The sequence below is a fragment of the Bidens hawaiensis genome, unplaced genomic scaffold (genome assembly GCF_021521415.1).
Source record: "Bidens hawaiensis isolate Kalapana, Puna unplaced genomic scaffold, B.hawaiensis_p1.1 tig00070478_1, whole genome shotgun sequence".
Classification (NCBI taxonomy): Eukaryota; Viridiplantae; Streptophyta; class Magnoliopsida; order Asterales; family Asteraceae; genus Bidens; species Bidens hawaiensis.
Window position 1 is genome coordinate 1 of NW_027502387.1, and position 27,704 is coordinate 27,704.

A 27,704-nucleotide genomic window follows, 5' to 3' on the forward strand; every position below is an offset into this window, starting at 1 on the left:
GACCCGCCTATGTATGCGTTTCTTCCTTGTATAAAGTATCGAGATCGGGAAGAATATATGGTGGCTATTGGTGATGATATGATGGTAGATGGTGGTGCTACAGTTCCTACAATGGCCACAGGTTACCGGTGGCGATGGAATGGCTACCTAATGGCTAATGGTGGTGATGAATTGATTGGAGGTGCTGACTTGGCTTTGGAAGTTCCAATCATACCTCTCCGCTGGAAACCGGTTAATAATAAATACGAGACCCAAGAACCGACCCTAATGTTAATAATTAATCAGTTCGGGTCCTAGACGGGTTTCTCAGGTCCTAGAACTGATTGTTAGTATTGGACCATTGTTTGATATGAGATCATTTTTATTAGGAAACTACTAAGCTTGCATTACAATTTGTAGAAAACAACACAAACATAACTAACAAAATAAGGTTTATAACCCTTGTTAATTACTATCAATCAACATATATTATGTGCAAATCAAAGATTTTTTCATCATAGGTATACAATGGTATGTCACACATGATAATTTCTTATAAAACAAAAAAACAATTTAAACTACTAAAATAAATCAGTTAATAAAGAAAATAACAAAATCAAACAATAAATCAACTAGGTTGTATAATTAATTGAAATACAAAGCGGTTCGCACGTCTGCCTTCAATCCCGGGATCCGATTAACTCCATATTCTATATGCGGTGAACCGGCTCTGTTGAACTATAAACAAGTTTTGCGTGTTCAGGTGTGATGAGTCTCATGGGTCTTACCTGGTTAATGTTCACCCCTGGTGATGCACAAAGTATGCATGTGATCAATTATGCATTTGAAAATTTCTAAATATAGAGAATTAAAATTGGGGTGTTGATACTTGCCAATGATATTGGTAAATATTAGAGAATTAAAATTAATGCGTACTCCCGGTTTATTTATTGTATTTATTTGGTTTTTTCTCTCTGAAAGCAACATATCTATTCTTTGTAATACATGCACAGTTTGCTTACATTTCACCATTCTCCTACCCTGCTAATAGCTTTGTTATGGATGGATTTTTTACTAGGTATGGTTGTTGTTTTCATGTGCACACGTGTTTATGCAGGTTAAAGACAATGGTAAAGAGTTACAGACTTACCAGGAGAATGCCGAAAAACCATTTGGCGTTCGGCATATCATCAGATTTTGATGATACAATCGATGAACTTCTTGAACATAATGAGAACAAAGTCGTATCACATATGCAAGCACCAAAGCAAGCATGCATCCACCGCCTTTCACAAAGCAACATAGAAACCTGCAAAATACACATACATCTGTATCATCATTCTGGTTTTCGGTTGTATTTAGAAGGATGCTTAAAAAGATATTTACAAGTAGAGTAATTATGTAATTACTCTATCATGTGATTACATGATTACTCTACTTGTATATATAATTAATCTACTTAATTCTTACAATTAGCATGTTAATTTCATTTTTACTTGATTCAAACCATATATATATATATATATACACACACATACCATTTTAAATAGTTTTCAACTGTATGAAAACAATTACAGTTATTCATGCAATAAACAAGATTTGCAAATTTACCAAATATAACTGCAAATACAATCGTTGATACACCAAATCAAAACGATTATATCTCACTGAATTAGTAAGGGAACAATCTCAAATCATGTGTTTCCCTGTAACATTATTATAAATCAACATAAAATAAAAACATTTTCCTCTTAAATCTGCTATGTTTGTGTAGTTTTTCTTTGCATCCATAAACACATAAAGATGATCTCTAAGAAAATCCTAGTTAGAAATTCAGTTAGTCGAATCATGAATATTAAGTTCTAATCATCCTAACCAAAAAATGACAAAATTAGTGTCTTTTCCAAAGGTCGTTTTTACCCTGTATGAAAACAATTACAATGTTTTATGTAAGAATGCAATTTTTATAAGCGTTAATTTGTGAAACACAATAGCTAATTTTGCAAATTTACGACATATAAAACCGATTAGATCATGCTAAATAAACTAAGAGTGCAAACTGAAATCTTTTTAGTATGCTAAACCAAGTTTAGGAAACATAATCAAATTTGGGGATAAAACATTTGATCTGTAGATTGGAATTGGTAAGAAGTTAAATTGAATTTGTAACAACTAAACATGATTTTGTAACCCTCAATTTCAAAGAAAACATGGCCAGTATATTTTAATTAAGAAATCTGTGAAAGATAAATTAACAAGCAACGTGGAAACATTCAAACAAAGAAGTCATCACCCAAGGTGGAACATATACCTGATGTTGAAAATAGAGTTGCAGATGGAGTCGCCGCAACAATGGAAAACAACAATGAAGGCAGAGAAAAATCAAGATTATGTATATATAACGGAGATAACCACCTCTGTACTAAACCCTAAGGCCCAAATGCCCAATGGGCTATATATTGAGTTATAATGAATTTAATCTAACTCACGAGATTAAAAATAGAAATGATTAAAACTATAGATATAAGTGAGTGAGATAGGTAAGGAAATAAAGGCTTGCGTAATAAACGTGAGAAAATATGCCCATGTATAGGGTCGTGTTAAGCTTTTATGAAAACCAATTATAATAGCTGTAAAAATACGGTTATCAAATGAAGAAATGAGATACTATACCAAGACTATATGATAGTTACATGTTAAACCCGTGTACAGGGTCATGTTAGACCTCATAAACGGTCAGGCCACCGTCTAGGGAACGGTCTCAATAAGTGCATGATTTTTTTTAAACAAAAAAAGTTATATCTAGTACATGTACAATGTTTTTTTTAACTATTATTACTGAATTAGGCTGAAAATGGTTGATAAAAAACACCAATAAGAGTCTAAAAATCTAAAGTTTATTAAACATTTAACAATTTAATATATTGTTATTGGTTTCAGCCTAGTAACGAATCACCAGCCTAGTAATGAAATTACCAATGGACAATCAATTTTTGCGAAAAAGAAAATTATCTAAGGGTCATTTATTAGTATCCATCATGGTCACTTAAAATCTTGGAGATGACCATGCCCTTGTATATAGGCACTCGCATTGGCGGATCTTTCTTTAGGCCAAAGTGGGTCGCGGCCCCACCATGTTTTACTCACGGTAATATATTTTTCCAAAAAATAAAAGAATATATATACATGTATTGAGTCTGCCCAGCCAAGTTATTTGAGTCCAACCATCCATGTTATTTGAGTCCATTTTCTTTTTAATTTTAACCGGAAGGGTACTGCCTACAGAATTCCATTTTTTTTTTTTTGATAATCTGCATATATGTTTTTTCTTTCTAAATGTTCAAAATGTGGTATTTAAGATGTAAAATGAACTACACCTTTAGTGTTTGCTTAAAAAGATGCATTTTTGTTAGTTTTATTAATAATATAACCAACTATATTTTCCATTAAATATAACAAAAAATCGGGGGCAGTTTCCGTTAAATGTTAAGACTTGACAACCGGAAAGGCATAGTTACCCAAGGATTCAGAATATTATTTTGTTCATTAAGTTACGTTACAGTGTGTTAGTTTACATCGATGTCCAAGTTTGTGCTTTATGAATAGTTTGTGTATTTTCTTTAATCAAAGTGTTAGTTCATTATTTATATATTGTAATTCCTAGTTTGTATATAGTTTTGTTTATTGTGATCATTAACATTTTAGTTTGTATGTTATTCTGTTTTTGTTTATTGTAAAACATACTGAATATGGTTCATGATGTATAACACAGTGAACTTGTATATTATAGATAGTTTTTATATATAATATAACACATTAGACACTTATGCCCTTGGAGTGTAATAAAATTAGTGTAAAAATAAAACACACTAACGAAATAACTCACTCTCCATCTTGGCCATTCGACTCCTAAATCTAATGGCTAGGATCTTTTCGTACACTTTCTAGACACATCTTACTTTTTAGAATAAACTCACCCTATATATATCCCTTCTTTGCCCTCATCAAGAAATATAACTGACTAATTTTAAGACAAAGGGTCGAGAAACTCAACGAAACTATTCTTGAGTGGGATCGGGTCTTCTTTTCGCATTATTGCGGATATGAAAAGAATGGGAAAAATCGGATTCAGTTGTCAACTATCTCTATCGGAAATAGGATTGACTATGGATTTGATCGATAACACGTGGTTTCATAAAACGACATGATTTTTCCGATCTAAATCAAGCAGGTTATATATATTGCATGATATGAAAGTTATCGATTTCTCACCGCTATGCCACAACGATAACTTGTATCTCAAATAGCGGCCCATGACCGCTATCCGATTTTTTACCATATTAAATTGCATAGTGGGAGAGATATGCCCTTGAGAGACTTGAACTACTACACATGGTCTTAGAGCATTCGAGCATTCACAATCTGTCCATCAAATTCAGTGAGTGGAGTTTTTATAATATAGGAAGTGGTTTAGGGTGTTATGAGTGGATGAGATAGAAAATATTAAATTTTCTGTATATTTGAAAAGTTTCAGTAGCACCCTATAAATTTTTTAATAAATTTTGAAAGTGGCTGTGAGTGAAAAAAGAGTAATGTAATGCTAAAATATAAAAAAAATATATTTAATTGATAAAGAGAGAGAAAACGTAATGCGTTTTAGTGTAATTCTGGATTTTGAGACAAGGAAAAGGGATAAGAATGCTCTTATAGAACAAACAATGAAGCCAAATGACTTATAGAGATGCTTCCTTGTGTTTAGCAGCTTTGTTTGTTTCCACCTTCAACAAAGCCTTATCAGCAACAAACTCATGATCTCCTTAAACTCAACAAGAGGTAACACTCGTATAAGATCCAAAAAAATTGTTTCCTTCATACACACCCAAACACAAGAATACATTGTTATTTGAGTTATATTAGGGATACAATACTAATGAGATTTTAGTGGACGAAATTGCCATTGGTAATAATATAACAATAAGATAAATAATACCTAGTTTAATACGCGAATCATCTTTTTAAACGGCAATACATGAATCATCATAATAGGTGAAAACAAATATATACCTATCAAGTGACGTTACATTACTCAAGTGGTTACTAAAATATTGTCACGTTAATTGACGGCTATATATGTAGGGAGACAAAAGTCATTTACTATCCTCTTCACTACAAATAAATGTTGATGCAAATACCACCAACCTATATATGTGAAGGCTGAGAGAGAAAGTGTAATTACATTAAATACATAGACATGAATAATGAGAGAGAAATGGAAGAGCTGTTTCCGTTAAAAGTACTAGAGGATGATGAACACCTCCTTCCCCATCAACAACAACATCAAGATCAAGATCAAATCCCTACATCAGTTCTCATTAATCTATATTTAGGCCACTTCTTAGCCAGATGGGGTGCCAGGTAATGTATATCTCTCTCTATTTATGTCTTTCTGTGTGTGTGTATGTACATGTGTCGACACTAACACAAGCAGGTTTTATGGGCAAGTGTATTTGTTCGATTTACAAATGCAATTTCTTGCATAAATTACCACACCGTGTAAATTTAGTAACCATATACCCGCACCGTTAAAATTAAGATAACCTTGTTGGGTAAAGGATATATTTAACAACACGGTTGTATTGCACAATTAATGTGGTCCGCCTTTTTTAAAAATGTAATTTTATTTGATAGAAAATACGTAACAATACCATCAGCTCATTTAAAAGAGAATAAAATATTTGCTTTTATTGTGCATGTATTCTTTATAAAAACATGAAAAAGTTTATAAAAGTTGTTAGTGTTTAATATAAAAGTTAACACTGGGAAAATTATATTTCACTGATCTCGACCGTTATAATTAGCATCTAATTAATTAATTATCAAATGGCCATTTTATTAATGATAATTACCATTAAATTGATTTAGTCAAATGGCAGGATTGCTATCACTAAATATTTAATCTCTCTCTCAATATACATATATGCATGCAGACGTATATATTTTGTAAGTGTAACATTTAGTATTTGTACTACTTGGGAGATTAATAGTTGTAACACAAGAATATCTAGCTAGTTGAATAGGTTGATTATATATAACATACTTTTAATGATTAAAATAGGACTTGGGAGTTTTCAGTTGGGTTATATATGATAAACGTTTGGCCGGATTCGTTGCTCATGGCTGCAGCCTATGGGGTGGTTGAGTCGGCATCGACCACAATATTTGGTCCCCTTGTAGGCCAGTGGATTGATAACTCCACATATCCAAAGGTACAGTTATTCGCTTGCGTGTTTGTTTTTCATTCGTATTCTTTTGAATGACATTTCATTCATATATATATACCATCTGTCTAATGTGGCTATACTCATAGTGGTTTTATAATAAGGTGCATATACTGTCATAGAATTCCTGAACACTCGACTACATGCGTACGCTATGAGCCAATGATCTTATATTTGTTTTATAGGTTCTACGTGTTTGGTTGTTAACACAAAATATCTCATTTATCATTGCGGGAGTCACGGTGGTTGGACTTCTAATATCTCCAGATCTACGAGTCACCAGCATCCCTATGTTTGCTTTGCTTGTTGTGCTGACCAATCTCTCCGGAGCAGTTGCTGTTCTTTCGACCCTTGCAGGAACCATCTTAATCGAAAGAGAATGGTAAATTTATACTTTACACACTTATGACTTTTTAGAAGACAAGCTGTCCCGTTGTGTTTGACCTCTTAGTGGAATCGTTTAGTGGAAATTGCTAAAATGAAGAAATATTGTCGGTAACGAAACTAGAGCTTCTAATGACGTTGTCCACATGATTCGGCTCATCGAGACCATTTGGTCTACTGGCCTCCCGTAACTCCACTCATAGCCTAAGTTATCACCTATTTACGTTGGGGCGTTCCTGCCACGTTTTCCTATGTCTAGCTAGTCCAAGTAGGACTATGCTAACTCTTAGATCAACTCCTTGTAAGTTAGATTTTTGTTTTTAAACCCCAAAGTCAAAACATGTAGTTTTTCGAGGCTTCAGGGTATACCCGGCCGGGATAGATTATTTGACTTTTGAGGTCGAAACGTCCCATTCAAACAATCATAGATAAATCTAACGATCTAGACGACATCTAGTGAAATTTGTTGTCTTGGTGACTACCCAAAACATGATTTAAAAACTAGTGTGACAAATCGAAAATTCTTTACAGGGTGGTGGTAATATCATAAGGGAATTCTTCAAACTTGCTAACAAAGTTGAATTCCAAAATTCGAAGAATCGATCTAATATGCACCTTATTCGCGCCTGTCGTCACAGGATTCATCATCAGTTTCGTGTCAATGATTGCATCCGCTGTCAGCTTAATAACCTGGAACATACTCTCAGTTTTCTTGCAGTACTTGCTCTTAAACTCTGTATACAAAGGTATCCCAGCTCTATCTGAGAGCAATCGAAAACGTGGCTTAAAATCAACCACAACAAATCATCTAGAGCAAGGGCCTTCTACATATCAGGACCAATCTAGCTTACATCATGACACATCTGATTATTCTGAAGAGGTTTCTTGCGGTAATTTCACTGTTAAAAACTTGATCAAAAGGGTGTCGGACGGTCAGTATATTCGTGCTTGGCGAGTGTACCTTCAACAAGATGTGGTTCTACCCGGACTATCTCTTGCTTTACTCTATTTTACAGTCCTCAGGTGCGGTTCTTGATCTTCCTTTTCCGGTTCTATTATGCTTGCTTTGAAAACAATTGAAACTTCAAAAAAAAAATTAACTTAACTTGCAGTACTACTTTTGTCTAGATCTTTTATTACTTAAATTTGACACCGATCATTTGAAAGCCTCGTATTTGACACTAGACAACGTTAAAAGGGAAAATGTGACATTTAAAACTTAATTATCAATATATTGTAGTAAATATATGTCAGTTATCTCTTAAAAACACTCTTTCTTTGAACTCACAATATATACAATGCTTGTGTGCATGTTACTTAACATCAGTGTCCTTATAGGTTAGTGCCTTAACGTGAATTATACATCGTTTGACATGTAGATTATACCACAAAACTAAATTAAAAAATACACCGTTAACAATGTACTCTTTTGGTTAAGTTTAACCATAAATATGAGTCGTAGGTGTCAAACTTGCACCACAATTAAACCACAAACTGAAAATCAGCCACCTTTTCTCGCTTGTTCTATTTAGTTTGACACTTTTATCACAGTTTTGGAACTTTGATGACTGCGAGATTGGAGTGGGGCGGAATACTGGCATACATTATTGGAACAGGCAGAGGAATAAGCGCGATAATTGGTATTTCCGCCACATTTTTGTACCCTTTTATGGAGACTCGAATCTCAACCCTTCGAACTGGACTTTGGTCAACCTGGTCACAGGTATGGCTGTATGGTGAAAACCAGATTATATTTTTGCTTATAACCATGGTCAAAATATATATTACTTTTTCATGAAGTAAATAAATAATGAGACAAAATTGTTGTCTGGTAGACCTGATCATCTCAAACAGTTAGAACACGTACTTAGTCTAGTTTATAGAAGATTTATGTTGTTTACATGTAGTGGACCTGCCTGTTGGTCTGTGTCGGCTCGATATGGGTTAAAAACAACACGACATCAGCTTATATGTTGATGGGGGGAGTAGCAATGTCACGTTTGGGGCTATGGATGTTTGATCTATCAGTCATTCAACAAATGCAGGTGATTATTTATAAAGCCCAAAATCCGTAAAAAAACGACTCCAGATTCTTGTTTTCTGATGTCTGATTTGATTATGAAATAGGATCAAGTTCCTGAATCTGATAGAGCTGTCGTTGGAGGCGTACAAAACTCGATTCAGTCTTTCTGGGACTTGATGACATACATCATGGGGCTGATCATCTCCAACCCTCAGGTGATCTTTCTTTGTTTATATTGGGCAACAAGTTATAACGTCTTTGGGTCGATACAACAGTCATTTCTCTTGTTAATTTTTTTCACACATTTATATATTTCATTTGTGTTCTTAGGATTTTTGGAAGTTGATCTTGATATCGTTCGGGTTGGTGACAATAGCAGCAGTTATGTATAGTGTACATGTATATCGAGTTCGAAAACACCTTTTTCACTTTGAGAAGTTGATCTTGATCCTTAATCAATCTGTATAAATCATCACTTGTAGTTTTTTGTACCTTATAAGAAATATTTCAACTTAGAAGCTGGATATTGGATATATATTTTCACTTCCAATGCTAAATGATTGTATCAATTAAGTTTTGGCAATTCTGTAATCATGAATAAAGTACATCCAGTGAATAGAATTAAGAACATTAAATGAAAACAATTAACGTATTGTGCTTATCACTGGTTGGACCGGGCTGCCAGGCCGGACCACATTCAAGAACTGGATAATATGAAAAAATATATCAAAAAATTCAAAAGACATATAATAATATTCAAACATAACAGGTTTAAAAACATGCATTAATAATACAGTTTATCACTACATAATTCTATATAGTTTCAGAACCAAGAGCATAATTAAAAATCCCACAGTCGCCATAGTTTCAGAACTAAAGTAGCGGTGTGCAAGCAAACTCTAAAAATACCCTTTTTGCGCTGAAGCTCGCTAATAGGTGCAGCTTGATTGTCCTGGAGCCACTCACTCATTTGAATAATGGCATTCTCTATTTTCTTCAAGCTCTCTGTATGCACTCTCTTGTTGACTTTGTACTCTTGGATCTTTCTTTTCATGTTGTAAATGCAATCCTCTAAATCATTGTATGCTTTCACTTTCTTCTTGTATTCCTCGTCTTCAAGTTTGTACTTTTCAGCTTCTTTTACCATCATTTCTATCTCGTCCTTGGAAAGCCGTCCCTTATCATTTGCAATGGTGAGTTTGTTAGACATACCATTTGATATTATCTTTGATGTCACGGTGAGGATACCATCGGGATCTATCTCAAAGCAATCCTCAAATTTAATCTCTCCTTTCGGAGCAGGCGGTATTCCTGAAACTGTAAACTTCCCCAACAAATGGTTATTCGTCGATTTGGTCCTTTCACCTTGATACACCTTAATGTCAGCTGAAGATTGGTTATCTTCAACTGTATAATAGTTTTTGAATTTTTTTCGTAGTGAATAAACACTAGGTGAACCCTGGACAGATTATAGATAATCTGGGCAGATTATAGATAATCTGGGGGTTAAGTAATGTTTCCCACGGATGAGGTCTAACTGAGAAGGCTGTTCTTCAGGAGACCTGCAAAACAAACACCGTAAGCTCGTCAGTGAGAAGGGGGGGTTCCTCCTTGTGACCACCCTCCGGCGTGAGAATCAGACTAGATTGCTCTGAATATAAGTGTATATTAAGAGATTGCTAGATAACTGGGTAGCAGATGATCTTACCATTCCAAGATGTTGGAGTATTTATAGCCGAAGGTAGGTTAGAAGGTATAGCCGGCTGAATAGTATTCCTGTTCTACCAACAGTGGACTATGCACAGGCCATACTGGTTGGTGGATAGGTTACGGCCAACAGTAACTATGTCGGCTGCACTATTCCTCCAACTGTAGATTATGCACGTCTTACCTACTGTGGATTATACGCAGGCCATGCTGGTTGGTGAATAGGTTACGGCCAACAGTAACACTATTTCACCAACTGTAGGCTGCGCATGCCCTGCAGTAAGGGTTGGTGAGTAGGCAGCGGCTAATAGTGACAAACAGTACTAGAGGGTGCTCCTCCTCGTACTGTTGTCGGTGAGCTGTCACCCTGTGATTGGCTCATGGGCTGTTCTGGTCAGATTGTCTGTCCTATCCATACCTTGGTAGGTATAGTACAGAAGATCTTTCAGAATCATACGGACTGGCTCATTTTGGCGGGATTGTTCCCGTCTTGCTCATTCCTTCATGTGACTACTGAAGTATCTATTGTCTTGTGCGTGTAGCCCTGCTGTCTGCGGGTAGCCTTCCCTGATGGCTTGTATCCGCAACTGCGGGAACAGGCGGGGTACTTCACCATTGGGAGGCTTTCCCTGCGTGTACAGCTTGCGTACTGCGCGTAAGGTTCTCTGAGCATGGTGGGTCCTGCGGAAGCAGATGGCCTTTGCGCAGACGTCCCTGTTCAAGGTGAGTCTTGCGGGACCAACTGGGCTCTGCTGGGACCTACCTCTTCAAGTCCCCCCAGTCCAATGTTCTTCTCATGAATGTTTAATAAAGTGAGGTGAACTTTTGGACTTTGAGCAAGGGGTTTTGAAAAGGCTTTTTAGTTTTAAGGTTCTCCGTGGGGATTCTTCCCGCGGGTTTCCTAGTGTCACTTGCAAAAATTCCCGATTTTTTTGCTTGATCTTTGGGTATGATGCGGGTAGGTATGTAACCTTCTCGCAAGGCAGGAGCGTTGAGTCTTACTTGTGTATAGTCTCCATGAGGTTCTGGTGGTTTTCAACATAGTGATCAATTATGCTAAAACCACCAATTCCATTATGGAGTTTCAAACAATATAATTCTCGACGTTCCCGTTATGCGGGGATGTTATTCCTCTATCCGCAAGCATTGCCTAGAAGATCCTTCTTAGTTTCAATTCTCTGCGGGTGCTAGGTATGTGAAGGGTTTTGCCTTAACACTGTACCCGCACCTGTCTTATAGTTACTTGGTTGCCAAGGTATTCTTGGCTTTAATTCCCTGCGGGTGCTAGGTATGTGAAGGGTTTTGCCTTAACACTGTACCCGCACCTGTCTTATAGTTACTTGGTTGCCAAGGTATTCTTGGCTTCAATTCCCTGCGGGTGCTAGGTATGTGAAGGGTTTTGCCTTAACACTGTACCCGCATCCGTCTTATGGTTACTTGTTTGCCAAGGTAAGGGGTGTTTTCCCGCTTACTTTTGAATCTTTTTTGAATTTTGAATTTCAAAATTCGAAGAGTTGGTAGAAAGATAGGAACAGTCCAAACGTCTGAAACGTCGTGCGACGGTTTCTTCTGACTGTGTCAGGACGTGCAGGAAGTTATGGTGACGTGACATTATATGGTCATTCCAGTCCCTTTTTCAGGCGCGTGGGCGCGATTTTTCGGGCGCGTGGCCGCGAAATTGCTGGCACACGTCCTGTCAACAGCTGTTGCCAGCCTGCTTTATGCCACGTGTCATAGTTTCATTGCACCTTCGATTTCTCTCTCCTCCGCATTAAATTCATCGCATTAATTGCGATTGGTATATAAAGGGGGAGAGGGCTGTTTGTAATCCACACTTTCACCCTTCTCTTCTTCTTCTTTAGCGATTTCCGGCAAATACTCCCCTTTTCAGGCTAGCATTTTCCCGAAATCGCTTTCTTTTTTCTGCACAATGTCTTCTCGTGATGTTGAGTCTTCGGCCGATGACAAGAGTACTGCTGGTGAGTGCCAGTGTGCTCTGCCCGGCGATCAGTACCGGTATGTTGTTAGGAAGTTCATGCTCGATCCTCTCGAGCCTGAGTTTCCTGAACCCCATCAGACCGTGTACGATGCCCCCAGTGGCAAGATCGGGGTATATGCTGCATTCTTTGTTTATGGGAACCTTAGGTTCCCATTGACAAAGTTTGTTTACCGTGTCCTCGAAAGGCACGGTGTTCATCTGACCGAGCTGCACCCAATGGCGATCGCGAAGATTCGCCACTTCGAGTGGGTGTGCCGGATATTGGGTGTTGAGCCCTACGTGGACCGCCTGATGACCTTCTATACTTGGAGGTGCATCCAGGGGTGGTACACCCTGACAACCCGAATCAAGGGTTTGAAGATTTGCGCGACAGAGCGCAGTCTCCGATCGTGGAAGCGGGAGTTCTTCTACATTTCTGCTCGCGCCGTCCCCATTGCCATGAAGTTTAAAAATGGCCAAGCCATTCCGAGCCACCACGCCACAAACTACCAGGAGGCGGAATGGTTTGCAAAGATATCCCTGGTCCAATCTCCGGTTTTCCGGTTTCCGGAGTCCGGGATGGTGATGTTGGGGATGAGCCGAGTGTGGAAAGAGGCTGACGCGCAAAAGGTTCCAATCGTCCTCGAATACGGTTCGAACTCTATCCCTTACGGTATGCTCCGTTTCTCTTTGCTTATACGATTTTATCCTCTAACTGTTTATTTTCTTTCAGAGGGGAACAACTTGGAGTCGCTCCTGTACCCGCGGGAAGCTGACGGTCCCGCGCGGATGGGTACTCGTGCTCTAGACGAGAACGAGTTGCCCATCCTGGAACAAATGGCGGATCGGTTTGTGGAGGTCTATCCGCCGGGCCAAGAGATCCTGAGCCACCGGCGGCCAGGTAATGCGATATTCTATCCTCAACCCCTCAATGCTGTACCCGCTGCTGGAATTCCTTACGTCCTTTCTTCTTCTGAGGAATCCGCAGATGGTCCTCCGCTAGTGCGGAAGAGGAAGGCTGCCGGCGGGAAAGGGAAGGAGAAGGTGGCCTCCACAGCTGATCCGGTGCTTCTATCTGACACCGAGTCAGATAATGAAGAGGTGGCGGGGAACCCCGGTGGTGAGAAGACCACTGCTCCGGAGGCTACGACTGTTACCTCCGGAGAACCGACGACGACGGTGACCGGCATCAAGAGACCGGCCCCATCGGGCTTGTCCCCGCCCCTCCGTTCGTTCAGGCTCAAGAAAACCCGTAAGTACAAACATTCTTTTTGTAGATTTATCACTTTATAAATTTATTAACACTTATCTTCTTGTGCAGGCGTGGATGTTGACGCATTCCAGGGTGGAGCGCAGGGGAGTACCTCTCCGCCAATGACGGTAGGCTCGGTCAGCCTACCTGAGGCGTCGACCCAGGCACCTTCGCCTGCTTCCGCTGGTCCAGTTGGTCAATCCTTTGAGCCAACTGTTCCAGCCGAGATGACGTCACCGCCGGCGGTGAGTGCAATTTTTACAGCATCGTTCACCGAGCCGGCGGTTACTGTTGCTGCTGACTCTTCGGCGGCGTCCGCGGCGGACACCATGCCTCCGCCATCGACTGCGGCGGAAACCATGCCGCCTCCGCCATCGGCCTCGACGGCTGGACCTTCAGGTACGCGCGGGGCTTCTCGCCGATATTTGTTACCTTCCCGTCTGCCTGACCTTTTGGATGGATTTCCCTTAGGTTCAGGTGATGGGTTCGGTGGCTATCGGCCTGTGATCGACCCTACAGGTGCGTAGGGTTCTTTTGTCCTTTTATGTAATTTTTATCATCTTTTCCTAACTGCTTTGTTTCTTTTGCAGTGTCGGATTCCAATGAAGTGTATGTTCCAAGATGGAACATACGCCGAGGAACAACCCTTCGCACACCTGTGGAGTGCGTGGACTGGGCTCGCCACGCTGCTCCTCATGGTGCGTTGGGGGAAGCCATGGTTAGCTACCAGGAGGGTAGGCTAACCAACGAGCTTCGGGTTCTCCTGGCCCGGATGCAGCCACGCGTCGAGCTGCTTTGTCGTGAAAACGACAAGTTGAAAGCAGCTCGCGTTAAAGAAGTATCTCAGGCGCGTGCTCTCCGGGAGGAGAACCAAAAACTAACCGCAGCATCTGCGGAGAAGGAGAAGGCCTTCAAGGCCCTCGAGGTTGAGGTTCAAGCGCGACTCGAGGCCCGCTCCAATGCTGCCCAAGCTGTTAACGAACAGCTTCGGCTAGCTAAGGAGACTGCGAGGAACGCGACCGAGAGGGCCGCCAAGGCTGAAGCTGTTGCTGAGCCTCTCCGCCTGGAGAATGAAGAACTTAAAGCTAAGTTAGAGGCTCTTCAACAGGCTCATGATGCCTTGGCCATGGAGGATGCGAAGAAGCTTCAAGAAATCCTGGACCAGAGGGGTGTGCTTGCGCACACCGAGCGAAAGCTTAAGGGCGTTGAAGAGGCCGCTGCAAAGGATGTGCTTCTCGCCAATCTTAATAAGAACGAAGCTGAACGCGCCTGCGCCCAAGCTCTGGTTGTCCAGGAATGGCTTCTTCGAGAAGCGTTGCCTCAGGTATTTTAGCTTTATGTCGTCACGCTTTCCTTTGTAGGATGGAAGTTCTTATACTTGTACATTTTTTGTAGGTTGTGCATCGGGTCTTTTCAGAGACATCTTACGACGATGCTATGAGTGCAGCCCTCAACGCTTCTCATGAGGATGGGGAACGGACCGGCTTCCTGCTTGGTCTAGGGTTTGCTGAGAAAGGCGTCCCGCCTTCCAACTTCCCTTTGTATAATGCGGATACCGAAACTATTTATGACCAAGCAGTGAACCAGTATGCTGCGTTCCCGCATCCGGTGGTGGAGAAGGTAAATGAAATTGCTGCTGCTGATGATGGGCTTGCTGTCCTTAGAGCTTTCCTTGAACCGTCACCCTCTGCTGATGGTGCGGGTCCAAGTGGGAGTGGTCCTGAAGCATGATCCAAAAGATCCCTTTCCGCCACTAGCGTAGATATTTGCTCTTGTACTTCTTTTGTATGCGGGTATATACCCAGCAATGTTTGTAATATTCAAGTTGATGAAATAAAGAATGTCCTTTTCTTTGTTTATTTTACGCATGTTTACACTTAGCAATTTCTTTAGTACTTAGATAAGTTAACTTTTTGACATGGTAAATTATAAGTTTATTTTTGCTTCCTTTTTCATGATTGTGCGGGTGGGACCGTCACTTGCACTTAGTAGGATGGCTAAACTTACATTTATCCTGCGTGGAAGTTTTCCTTATCTTTTCCTTAAAATTTTCTAAGTGTTCAGAATAAGTTAACCTTTGAACGTGGTAGATGATAGGTTGAAGTTTTGCTTCCTTGTTTGTGATTGTGCGGGTAAGACCGTCACTTGCACTTACAAGGATGGCTAAACTTTACTTACATCTGACCTGCGTGTAGGTTTTCCTTATCTTTTCCTTGAAATTTTCTAAGTGTTCAGAATAAGTTAACCTTTGAACGTGGTAGATGATAGTTTGAAGTTTTGCTTCCTTGTTTGTGATTGTGCGGGTAAGACCGTCACTTGCACTTACAAGGATGGCTAAACTTTACTTACATCTGACCTGCGTGTAGGTTTTCCTTAGAACTTTTTAACATTTTTAGCGTTGTGTTTATGCGGGTTTTGCCGCCTTCCACACGCAATTACTTACTTCTTCACGCATTGGTGCGGTGAATACCGGCACATGGGAAGTTCATAAGTTAAAGGTTAGGCTATCAATACATTGTGTAAGGAGAATCATTTCCATTAGAAGTGGCTCTAGGCCTTTTCTTTACAAGTTTGGAATTGAGCTACATATAACATTTGCGTAATTGAGCTCCATTCCATGTTCTTGGGATAGGAGTGCCATCGAGCCTTTCAAGCCGGTATGCGCCTTTTCCCAGGACTTCTTTGATAATGTATGGCCCTTCCCAGACTGGGGCCAGCTTTCCTGGGCGCTCTTGGTTTGAAGCCTCGTTGTTACGCAGTATGTAGTCTCCTTCATTGAAGTTGCAGAGTTTTACCCGCGTGTTGTAGTACTTTTGCATTTGTCGTTTGTAATTTTCTTCACGCACTGCGGCTAAGTCTCTGCGTTCCTCGGTTAGCATAAGGTCTAACCGTCTTTCCGCATCATTGTCCTCTGGCTGGATCAATACCCTTGGTGAGGGTAAACCAATTTCGACTGGGATCATGGCTTCAGTGCCATAAGTGAGACTGAACGGGGTTTCCCCCGTACTGGCCTTTTTCAGCGTTCTGTTTGCCCAAAGGACGTGCGGGAGCTCGTCCACCCAGCCGGATCTGTGTTTCAAGAGTCTTTTCTTTATGCCATCGACGATGCTCTTGTTTGCTCTTTCCACCTCACCATTACCTTGCGGGTGTGCCACTGAGGTAAAGGTGTGGGTGATTTGAAGTTCTTTCAGCCACTGCTGTAGCTTCTTGTCAGCAAAGTTGGTGCTGTTATCGCTCACCAGATTCTGGGGAATGCCAGTGATCATCGCCACACCCTCAACTGTTGGCCATCCCATCATGCCGTGGACTGAAGATACCACGGCGTTGAATCTTGCCATCCCGTCTCTCCCGAAGAGGATGTCGTATGTGTGGTGTGGCTTCCTCATCACGACGAAGTCCACATCCTCTGTGCGGGAATATTTTCCATCTGTAAGAGTGACGGGGAAAGATAGGATACCCAGGGGGGTTTCTGTACTGCCGTCAAACCCTTCCATTGAAGCGTAGACCGTTTCCAGGCGTTCTTTGTCTTCATCATCCAGCTTGTCAAAGAACTGCCTGTACATCACTGTCGACGAAGCGCCGTTGTCAACAAGAGTGCGGGAAGTGATGTAATGCCCCAGCTGGCTTTTGATGACGATGGGGCCTTCTTTGCTGGGGCCTCCTGGCACTCGCGGGAAGCGCACCTCAGCTTCCTTCCACGCGCATGGTTCTGTCGCTCGTCTTTTTCTTCCTGCGACTTTGCCATGGACCATGTTGATGCTGATGTCGACGGGCTTTCGTCCGTTACCTCTGTACCGGTTGTCATTTCTTCCTCTCTTCCTGATTGATGCCACGAGATGTGCAAGTCTTCCATCCTTCACAAATGTCTCAACAATATCCTTCAGGGATGTGCACTCTTCAGTACCATGACCCTTTGTCCCGTGGAAATCACAGGATTTGCTTTGATCCGCATTAGGTTTCTGCCGGATCAATGGGGCTTTTGGCCATGGCAATTTTTCCGTGGCAAATATCTCCGTGACGCTCTTGGTGAGTGGCGTCCACCGGTGTTTTCGGTTTGAAGGGTGTGTGTTGTCCCTTCCGCCAACAAGAGGGCGAGAGCTGGATGAGGTGTCAAAGTTAACCCTTGACTGCCAAATACCTAGCCGCCTCTTTTTGTTCTGCCGGGCGATCCTAACGTTGTTCTCCCTTGTCCTCTGCGTGTAGAGGTGAGTACTCTGGGGAAGATCTCTTCCCAGCTGCTTCTCTGTCTCGGCAAAGCGCTTGGCTGCCGTCATGATGGCATCCCATGTGGATGGCATGCCGTCCTTACCCGTTAATGTGCGGATAAGCTCTGGGTACTCGGCGCCCTGGATGAAAGCGGCGCGAACGAGATCTTCACTTACGTTGCCCAGACTCAGTTTCTTGGAGTTGAAGCGGGTGATGAAGTCTAGTAAAGATTCATCCTCCTCTCTCACGCAGTTGAGGATCGTCCACTGCTCTTCAGTGTACTTCCTCTGTTGGCTAAAGTGCTGGCTGAACTTGTTCTGAAAGTCCGCCCAGTCATATATGTGGTGGATCGGTAAACGATCGAACCATGCCCTGGCCGCTCCGACCAGAGTCATCTGGAACATGTAGCACCACGTGGGTTCCGTCCAGTTGCTGACGGTAGCCCCCGCAATGAACCTGTTCAAATGGTCGTCTGGGTCGGATAGACCATCATAAGTGCCAATGTTGGACATCTGTTTGGCACTTCTCGGGGCGATTGCTTCCGCAATGTCCCTTGCGAATTTTGATTTTCCTGCATTTGTAGCAGTTGGTCTAAAGGTTTTGGAGAAGTCACGCGGGTTTCTCTCCGCGATTGGTTGAAAAGCTTCCCCAAAATTCCTTTTTGGTTGGACGTCCGTTTCCTTACGCTTCCCTTTCGCCTTATGGCGAGGGTTCGCGTCGGTATCGGACTCCAACTCGTCTGAGTACTCGCAGTCACTGCTCATATTGAGGTGTTGGCGAGTACTGCCGAATTCCTCAGCCTGTTGAGCTGAACGCAAGCGTTCATCCAATTCGGCTTGGAATTCTCTTTGCCGTGCTTCGGCCCACGCCTTCACTTGATCTAGTGTTTGGCGAGGGGCCCTTGTTCGTTTTTCCAACTGGGTGTCGGTGAACCCCAGTGGAATATTTACTGCACTTGCTCCGGCCTTGGTGGTCGGAGTAGTGTTCGTAAGGATTGTATAACCGCCGGTGTTCCCCCCAATTGCTGGGGTTGTTACCGGGGTTTCTTTGTCGGTTACTGGCCTTTGGACCGGAGTAACGTTAACCATTTCTTCAGAAATTGTGAAAAAACTAAAATAGTTCTAGCTTTTATGCACGGATGGCGCCAATGAAGAAACACTAGGTGAACCCTGGACAGATTATAGATAATCTGGGCAGATTATAGATAATCTGGGGGTTAAGTAATGTTTCCCACGGATGAGGTCTAACTGAGAAGGCTGTTCTTCAGGAGACCTGCAAAACAAACACCGTAAGCTCGTCACTGAGAAGGGGGGGGGGTTCCTCCTTGTGACCACCCTCCGGCGTGAGAATCAGACTAGATTGCTCTGAATATAAGTGTATATTAAGAGATTGCTAGATAACTGGGTAGCAGATGATCTTACCATTCCAAGATGTTGGAGTATTTATAGCCGAAGGTAGGTTAAAAGGTATAGCCGGCTGAATAGTATTCCTGTTCTACCAACAGTGGACTATGCACAGGCCATACTGGTTGGTGGATAGGTTACGGCCAACAGTAACTATGTCGGCTGCACTATTCCTCCAACTGTAGATTATGCACGTCTTACCTACTGTGGATTATACGCAGGCCATGCTGGTTGGTGAATAGGTTACGGCCAACAGTAACACTATTTCACCAACTGTAGGCTGCGCATGCCCTGCAGTAAGGGTTGGTGAGTAGGCAGCGGCTAATAGTGACAAACAGTACTAGAGGGTGCTCCTCCTCGTACTGTTGTCGGTGAGCTGTCACCCTGTGATTGGCTCATGGGCTGTTCTGGTCAGATTGTCTGTCCTATCCATACCTTGGTAGGTATAGTACAGAAGATCTTTCAGAATCATACGGACTGGCTCATTTTGGCGGGATTGTTCCCGTCTTGCTCATTCCTTCATGTGACTACTGAAGTATCTATTGTCTTGTGCGTGTAGCCCTGCTGTCTGCGGGTAGCCTTCCCTGATGGCTTGTATCCGCAACTGCGGGAACAGGCGGGGTACTTCACCATTGGGAGGATTTCCCTGCGTGTACAGCTTGCGTACTGCGCGTAAGGTTCTCTGAGCATGGTGGGTCCTGCGGAAGCAGATGGCCTTTGCGCAGACGTCCCTGTTCAAGGTGAGTCTTGCGGGACCAACTGGGCTCTGCTGGGACCTACCTCTTCACGTAGGTATTTGAGTGTTTCTTGGGATCACAACATCAAATAGTTCTCCTTTTACTTCTACACCAAGTGACAAAGGAGTGACATCAAGTAGCAACAAATCTCGAACACTCTTATCACTGCTGCCAATCAGCTTGGCAGCCATTACGGCTGCACCAAATGCTACAGCCTCTTCAGGATTCACGCTTTTGCATAGCTCCTTCCACCCAAAGAGTTCCCGCAACATATGTTGAACCTTGGGTATCCTAATCGAGCCACCAACAAGAATAATCTCGTCCACCCATGATTTGTCGACCTTAGCGTCTTTTAAACAACGGTCTAGAATTTCAATGCACTGACTGAACAAGCTCATGTTCAGCTCTTCAAATTTAGCTCGAGTAATTGTTAAACGTAAACAATATTTGCTTGGCGTTCAAGGGCAGTTCGGTTTTGATCTCATGGGGTGGCTTGGAGGAGATCGGGATAACGATTAAATTAATTGTTATCATTATCCATTTATTAAAATTTGGTTTAAGATTTGTTTTAATTTGAATTTGAGTTAGTTTGTTTTTCAAATTACTATTACGTACTGGAGTAGGAGTAGGAGTCTTGTGTATGGGTATTATATAAACCCCAATTCTCTTTTGTTTGTTATTGGTTCTTTTTCTCAAGTTCAGTAAATTTTTTTGTTGTTTGTCAAATTATAGTTTGTGTGTTGACTTATAAGTTTGGCCAATCAACAGTAGCTTGCAACCAAAGGGAAGTTGTTTATACTCTTTCTGTTCGTGTAGAAGGGTTAAACAATTGCAGTTACGTGTTCTCATTTACGGGTTGATTATCACTTGTGAAACGCTCTCAAGTTTAACAGTAAATCTCATTGAAAAATCAATACCATCATGCAAGCAATCCAGATCAATTGAAGTTTGAGTAGTGCTTGAAAGGATCCTTTTTGCTTTCTCGCATTCAAATCTCAACCTCCCCAATGCTCTTTGATTCCCTCTCAAGTCCTTGTTATGTTTCCTTTTAAATTCCGAAACACAATAATCCACCATGCGGTTATCAAAGTCCTCGCCTCCCAAATGAGTGTCGCCGGAAACCGCTTTCACCTCAAAAACTCCCCCTTCCTCGATCGTGGTTAGAGAGACATCAAAAGTGCCCCCACCAAAATCAAAGATGAGCACATTTATCTTGCCAATAAACTCAGACTTTTTGTCTAGACCATAAGCAATTGCGGCTGCTGTAGGCTCATTGATCATGCGCATGACGTTTAGACCATCAATGGTACCTGCATCCTTGGATGCTAGACGTTGTGAATCGTCAAAATAAGCCGGGACAGTAATCACAGCGTTTTTCACAACCTTTCCAAGGTAGGCCTCAGCAATTTATTTCATCTTTCCAAGAACCATTGATGATATTTCTTCAGCTAAAAATTCCTTTTGTTGGTCTTTATAGGAGACAACGATCTTTGGAGTGTCGGCAGGCCCTTTTATGACCTTAAAAGGCCATAATTTCATATTTCCTTGCACTTTGGAATCACTGAATTTCCGACCAATCAACCTCTTAGCATCTGAAATCAATTGTTGAATATATTTTAAACAATATCAGGTGGATGTCCACACTTGGGGTTGGTGACCGGTGATAAAGACAAAATCACTGGGGGGTTCGAGTCCTGGGAAGTAATATTAATTTGTCGTTCAAAAAATCTAAGATAACCAAAGTTTCCAACAAAGTAAAGATATATTTTACTTGTGTAATTTGGTAATCACTATATGTTAAAGAATACTTGTTGACCAGACATGGTGTTTATGATTCATGTATATCAACATCTTCATTAAAAATAGGCACCACTCCAGTATTCAACTACTTGTAAACATTAAGCAATTCTAAATAATTTTTCTTTAGGACTCAATTTCTAATAGTGGTTGTTGACTTTATTATGATTTGATGAATAGTAAGAAAAGTTAGTAGACTAACCAAATATGGTGTTAGCAGGGTTCATGGCCACTTGGTTCTTGGCACCATCGCCTATTAGACGTTCTTCATCAAGGAATGCAACAGTAGACGGCGTGGTTCGGTAGCCTTGCTCATTGGGTATGATTTCAATTCGACCATGCTTCCAAACCGCAACACAAGAGTACGTTGTTCCAAGGTCGATGCCGATCGCTGGTGCTTCGCTTACTTTCCCCTCCATTGATATATCCAGTAAAGAAACACAAAGAGTTATATTGAAGCCTTATGCTCTTCCTTTTCTTTAATAGAGATCTCCTTGACTGCATCATCTTTTGATTGAAAGATTATGTATTTTATACGCATGAACATCCAATAAGAAATGAAAAGGTAATTTACAAAAGTCATCTCTTGTATAGGTATAGTCATTACTTAATATGTCATAGTTATTACTGGAGTGTTTGAATCTAATACAAATGACTACATTGTAAGAAGTGTGTAAAAAACTAGAGTAATTATGTTAACACTAACGTAATTATTACTGCGCATCAACTTTTAAAATAGAGCAATTAAACTATAATTACACTAATTATTTTCTAAGTATAATAGTTTAATTTTACACTATTATTAGGTGTTATAAAATATTATTATAATTATAACTAGTGTTTAGGTTCTTTGGTTGTTTCCATTGAAATTCCTATGAAATAAATACATAACTACTTATAGTACATAATGTTTGTTTAAATTACAAGGAAAGTTCCGTATTTGTGAATTAGGGGACCACTCTGTTTTTAAATATAATTAAAAATATTTAAATGACTTTCTAGGAAAGTTAAAAAACTTAAAATATAATAATGTCAACAAACACTTTCTTTTTCCCTTACCCGTTAAATTTTTTTTCTTTTAAAGGCCTGAAGAGGTAGGTCCCAGCAGAGCCCAGTTGGACCCGCAAGACTCACCTCAAACAGGGACGTCTGCGCAGAAACCAACTGGATCCGCAGGACCAACCATGCTCAGAGACGTGACGTCCTTACGCGCAGTGCGCAAGCTGGTCCCGCAGGAAATGCCTCCCAATGGTGAAGGACTCCGCCTGTCCCCCGCAGCCTCGGATACAAGCCATTAGGGAAGGCCACCCGCGCAGCAAGGCTACACGCACAAGGCACTTAGCTCTCAATTGTTCAGTGTCACCTGAAGGAATGAGCGAAGCCGGGAACAATCCCGCACAAGGGCGGGAGGGGGAATACTCCCGCCCAAATAAGCCAGTCCGTACGATACGGGAAGATCTTCTGTACTGTACCTGACGAGGTATGGGAAAAAGATCTGACTAAAGATACGACAGCTTATAGACAACAGTATGGCGAGCAGCATGCTCCTACACTGTATGTCACTATTAGCCGCTGCCTACTCACCAACTCTTGTCATACCACGTGCGTAGCTGGCAGTTGGTGGAAAAGGAATAGTATACAGCAGGCCTGGTCGCTATCAGCCGCTACCTACCCACCAACTACCAGCAGGGCACGTGCGTAGGCTACTGTTGGTGGAACAGGAACACTGTTGCAGCCGGCCATACCTCCTTGGAAACCTACCTTCGGCTATAAATACCACAAATGGTATGACCATCTCATCTTATCATATCTTATCACATTATCATCATATTATACCTGATATCTGCTCTAGCAATCTCTTAATATACTTTTATATTTAAAGAGCAATCTAGTCTGATTCTCACGCCGGAGGGTGGTCACAAGGAGGAAACCCCCCCTTCTCAGTGACGAGCTCACGGTGGTCTGTTTTGTAGGTTATCAGAAGAACCCATCTTCCAAGGGTCTAACCCCTCGTTGGAAACATCTATCTAACCCCCCAGGTTACCAGTAATCTGCCCGGGGTCCGGTTAGTGTTTCTTCAAGGCCGAATTTTATAAAAAGAAAAAACTAAAAGAGACCTTAAACAAGAAGCAAAAGGTGCAAAGTACAAAGAGGAACAACTAACACATGCTACAAACACGCCTACAACGGAAAGGTTACAAAATTGAATTTGCACCATGATTCGTAAACTAAATTTGACTTTTTGCTATGGCTTTCCACCCATAAGAAGGAATAAGGTGTAACGACATCAGCCATTTTTGCAAGTGAACACCTTACCCCTTAAGTAACCCGTCCCGGTTTGAGATTAATAACAATCAAACTTAACAAAGATGTTCACACAAACAAACTTGCAAACTGAATGAACATTAACAAACATAAAAAATTAAGAAGATCGACATCGTATGTGAACTACCTGCTTGAATTGTTTTGGCTTCTGTAAGCGGCTCCTCGGCCTGAACTTCTTCCGCAGCTCATCTTGAGGTCCTAGATTCTGGCATCTAGATGATGGGCTATGCGAGCTCAATGCGATTTTGATTTACATTGTTTTGGCAACCAAATTATCCCTAATCAACCTTTTTAATATCTTCTGCTTATCAAAGTTGTAATATATAGCTAATCATAAATATATGGTTGTATTCCATTCTTGCCCGATTGACCTTTTTTAAGACAAACTGTCACGTTGTGACCATCAATGAACGGTATAATTGTTTAAACATCTAAAGTAAATTCGATGACCGCTAGTCTAAAAGCGCATAAACCTAGAGTTTAATGTTTGGTAAAAGTTAAACTGTTATTCATGTTAAGCTCTAGAGAAAAAATCTACATAGCTAGTTTGACTTTTGAGGTCAAAACGCCCCGTTGAAAGTTGGAACATCAATAGATTATTATGTGATTTGAACCCACAAGTGATCTTTCTTTGTTTATATTGGGTAACAATTGTTATAACGCCTTCGAGTCGAAGCAGTCATTTTAAGGTACGGATCAAACATATCATGATGTTGACCAACAAACACTTTTGCCATTTGTTTTATTTTGTGATATAAATAATTCCCGTCCCATTGGTTAGAAAGTCTAATGTTGTTAATAATCTAAGTATTATAATGAAGAAAACCATCTTATCTATATCATCCTTGGAGAGCCTTCCCTTATTGTTTGCAATCGTGAGTTTGTATACCATTTGATATTATCTTGGAAGTCACGGTGAGGATACCATCGAGATCTATCTCAAAGCATATCTCGACTTTCATATCACTTTTAGGAGCAGGTGGTATTCCATAAGCAGTAAAGCTCCCCAACAAATGGTTCATCGTGGATTTGGTCCTTTCACCTTGATACACATCGATTCTGATCGTAGGTATATGAGTGTTTCGTGGGATCACAATATCAAATACTTTTCCTCTTACCTCTATACCAAGTGACATCATAGTCATCGCCAGAACCCTCTTGAATTATGAACTTTTCCATCGAATCCCGAACCTGTGAACCGTACTTAAGTCATAATTGCTCACCTTCGTAAGCCATTTGAGAGCGTATTTTAAGTGCTTATGTGATTTACGAGAAGAGAGAGCGCTTTTTGTGTTGATTTAGAACCAAAACATCTGATACAATACCAAAAAATGTGAATTTATGGTTGGGTAGGGTAGGAAACGAACCGGTTTCTCATGAGACCGGGTACTTTTTCACATATGAGTGTGATTGGGAAACTTGGACTTGTAGATGAACAACATCTAAAGGCACTAATTTCCTTGGTTAAATTTTATGATCATCAGCGTGTTATACTGTATGATGGGGCACTTGTCGATCATCAATTTACTATAAGTCGCTCGCAATCAAAACACCTTGTTCTCTTTCGATAAAGAGCAAATAGTGTGATGGCGTGTCTAAAATAGCAAATGCTTCAACCCACAAATATGATAAACACATGTATATATTCAAATCATAATCTACTAAAAATAACAAGAAGTCAAGAACACATTCATGTCAAGCAAAGTTAACAAGTCAAATAGAATACATATGCAGAACAAAACACAAGCATATAAAAAATATAGATATTTCACAGTAGAATTCTTCACTCAAAACCAGTTAATGGAAATCTGTTCGGCTTCACATTCCATAAATGAACAATTGACGGCCCTTGAATGCCTTGCAATCGACCTCTGTCTTTCTGACCGTTCCTAGTGTAAAACAACCCACAATGGTACCATGCCAAAGCACCCTTGCACAAATCTGCCGAGTCTTCATGAACTGACATGTCACGTTTCTTTTTAGCTCTTTGAAATCCCGTGTAGGCCTCTCATTGTTTTCATTTACTTTTAGCACATTTCGTTGTTAATTGAATGATGTGTTTTCCTATTTTCGATAAAACCTAGTAAACATCAAAATCTTATTAAAGTGTACTAATATAATATAATTATGATATCAGGTTATAATACTGAGATAATAAGGACACAAACACTAGAGATGAGTAACTTTTAGTGTGACAAAAGCTAGAACTATCTAATAAAAACCAAAACAATTAAAAACATACGGTGTTTTCATAAGTATACGCCAAAATAATTCAAAACCAAGCAATAAGAACAAGCATAAAAATCCCAAAGTTTAACAACCATAGTTTAGCAGTAAATTAGCAGGCACAAACAAACTCTAGTAACGCCTTTTTGCGCTGAAGTTCACTGATAGGTGCAGCTTGATTGTCCGCAAGCCACTCAATTGTTTCACGAATGGCATTCTCCATTTTCCTCAAGCTCTCTGCAGGCACCCTCTGTTGATTTTGTATTTCTTGACCTTATTTTCCATGTTGTAAATGTAATCCTCTAAAGCATTGTATGCATTCACCTTCTTCTTGTATTCTTCGTCCTCGAGTTTGTACTTCGCAGGCTTGTTTTTTCATCTTTTCTATCTCATCCTTGGAGAGCCTTCCCTTATCATTTGCAATCGTGAGTTTGTTTGAGATACCAGTTGATATTATCTTCGAAGTCACTGTGAGGATACCATCGGCATCTATTTCAAAACAGTCTTTAAATTTTATGCCTCCTTTGGGAGCAGGTGGTATTCCAGAAACTCTGAATTCTCCCAACAAATGGTTTTTCGTAGATTTGGTCCTTTCACCTTGATACACCTTGATATTAGCCGCAGATTGGTTATCAAAAGCAGTAACGAAAGTTTTGCACTTCTCGTAGGTATTTGAGTGTTTCGTGGGATAACAACACTAAATACTTCTCCTTTTATCTCCACGCCGAGTGACAAAGGAGTGACATCAAGTAGCAATAAATCTCGAAAAACTCTTATCATTACTACCACTTAACTTTGCAGCCATAACGGCTGCACCGAATGCTACAGCCTCATCAGGGTTAACGCTTTTGTGTAGCTCCTTCCACCCAAAGAATTCCCTCAACATATGTTGGACCTTAGGTATCCTAGTCGAGCCACCAACAAGAATAACCTCGTCTACCCATGAATTTTCCAACTTCGCATCTTTTAAACATTTGTCTAGAGTCTTGATGCACTGATCGAACAAGCTCATGTTCAGCTGTTCAAATTTAGCTCGAGTAAATCTCATTGAGAAATCAATCCCATCATGCAAGCAATCCAGATCAATGGAAGTTTGAGTAGTGCTTGAGAGAATCCTTTTTGCTTTCTCACAAGCAAATCTTAACCGTCCCAATGCTCTTTGGTTCTGTGTCAAGTCCTTATTCCATTTTCTTTTAAATTCCGAAACACAATGATCCACCATGCGGTTATCAAAATCCTCACCTCCAAGATGAGTATCGCCAGAAACAGCTTTCACCTCGAAAATTCCCCCTTCCTCAATCGTTGTCAGAGAGACATCAAAAGTACCCCCTCCCAAATCAAATATGAGAACATTTATCTTACCAATAGACTCAGATTTATTCTCTAGACCATAAGCAATTGCAGCTGCT

The 27,704-nt window shown here is 40.8% G+C and overlaps 2 protein-coding genes and 2 pseudogenes across 2 annotated transcripts; 1 reads left to right on the plus strand and 3 right to left on the minus strand.

Annotated features, from left to right (window-relative positions):
• The first annotated feature begins 5,112 nt into the window (after positions 1-5,112).
• On the plus strand, positions 5,113-9,182 carry LOC143605630 (solute carrier family 40 member 2-like; annotated as a pseudogene).
• Positions 9,183-9,505: 323 nt separating this feature from the next.
• On the minus strand, positions 9,506-20,345 carry LOC143605631 (heat shock 70 kDa protein 1-like). The gene is made up of 2 exons (XM_077081673.1): positions 20,052-20,345; positions 9,506-10,123 (listed from the first exon to the last, which is right to left on the minus strand). The coding sequence occupies exons 1-2, from the start codon at positions 20,343-20,345 to the stop codon at positions 9,506-9,508; spliced, it is 912 nt and encodes a 303-aa protein (XP_076937788.1).
• A 4,584-nt stretch (positions 20,346-24,929) lies between these two features.
• LOC143605633 (uncharacterized) lies at positions 24,930-25,214 on the minus strand. Its single transcript, XM_077081674.1, has one exon. It carries the CDS (start codon positions 25,212-25,214, stop codon positions 24,930-24,932), a length of 285 nt encoding a protein of 94 aa, XP_076937789.1.
• Positions 25,215-26,407: 1,193 nt separating this feature from the next.
• On the minus strand, positions 26,408-27,700 carry LOC143605634 (heat shock cognate 70 kDa protein 2-like; annotated as a pseudogene).
• Between the last annotated feature and the right edge of the window lie 4 nt (positions 27,701-27,704).

Coding starts and splice junctions, on each gene's coding strand:
- LOC143605631 (XM_077081673.1), bottom strand. CDS start 20,345: ATGAGCTTGTTCAGTCAGTGCATTGAAATTCTAGACCGTTGTTTAAAA. Junction 10,124..20,051: donor CTTTGTCACTTGGTGTAGAA/GTAAAAGGAGAA, acceptor TAATCTGTCCAG/GGTTCACCTAGTGTTTATTC.
- LOC143605633 (XM_077081674.1), bottom strand. CDS start 25,214: ATGACTATGATGTCACTTGGTATAGAGGTAAGAGGAAAAGTATTTGAT.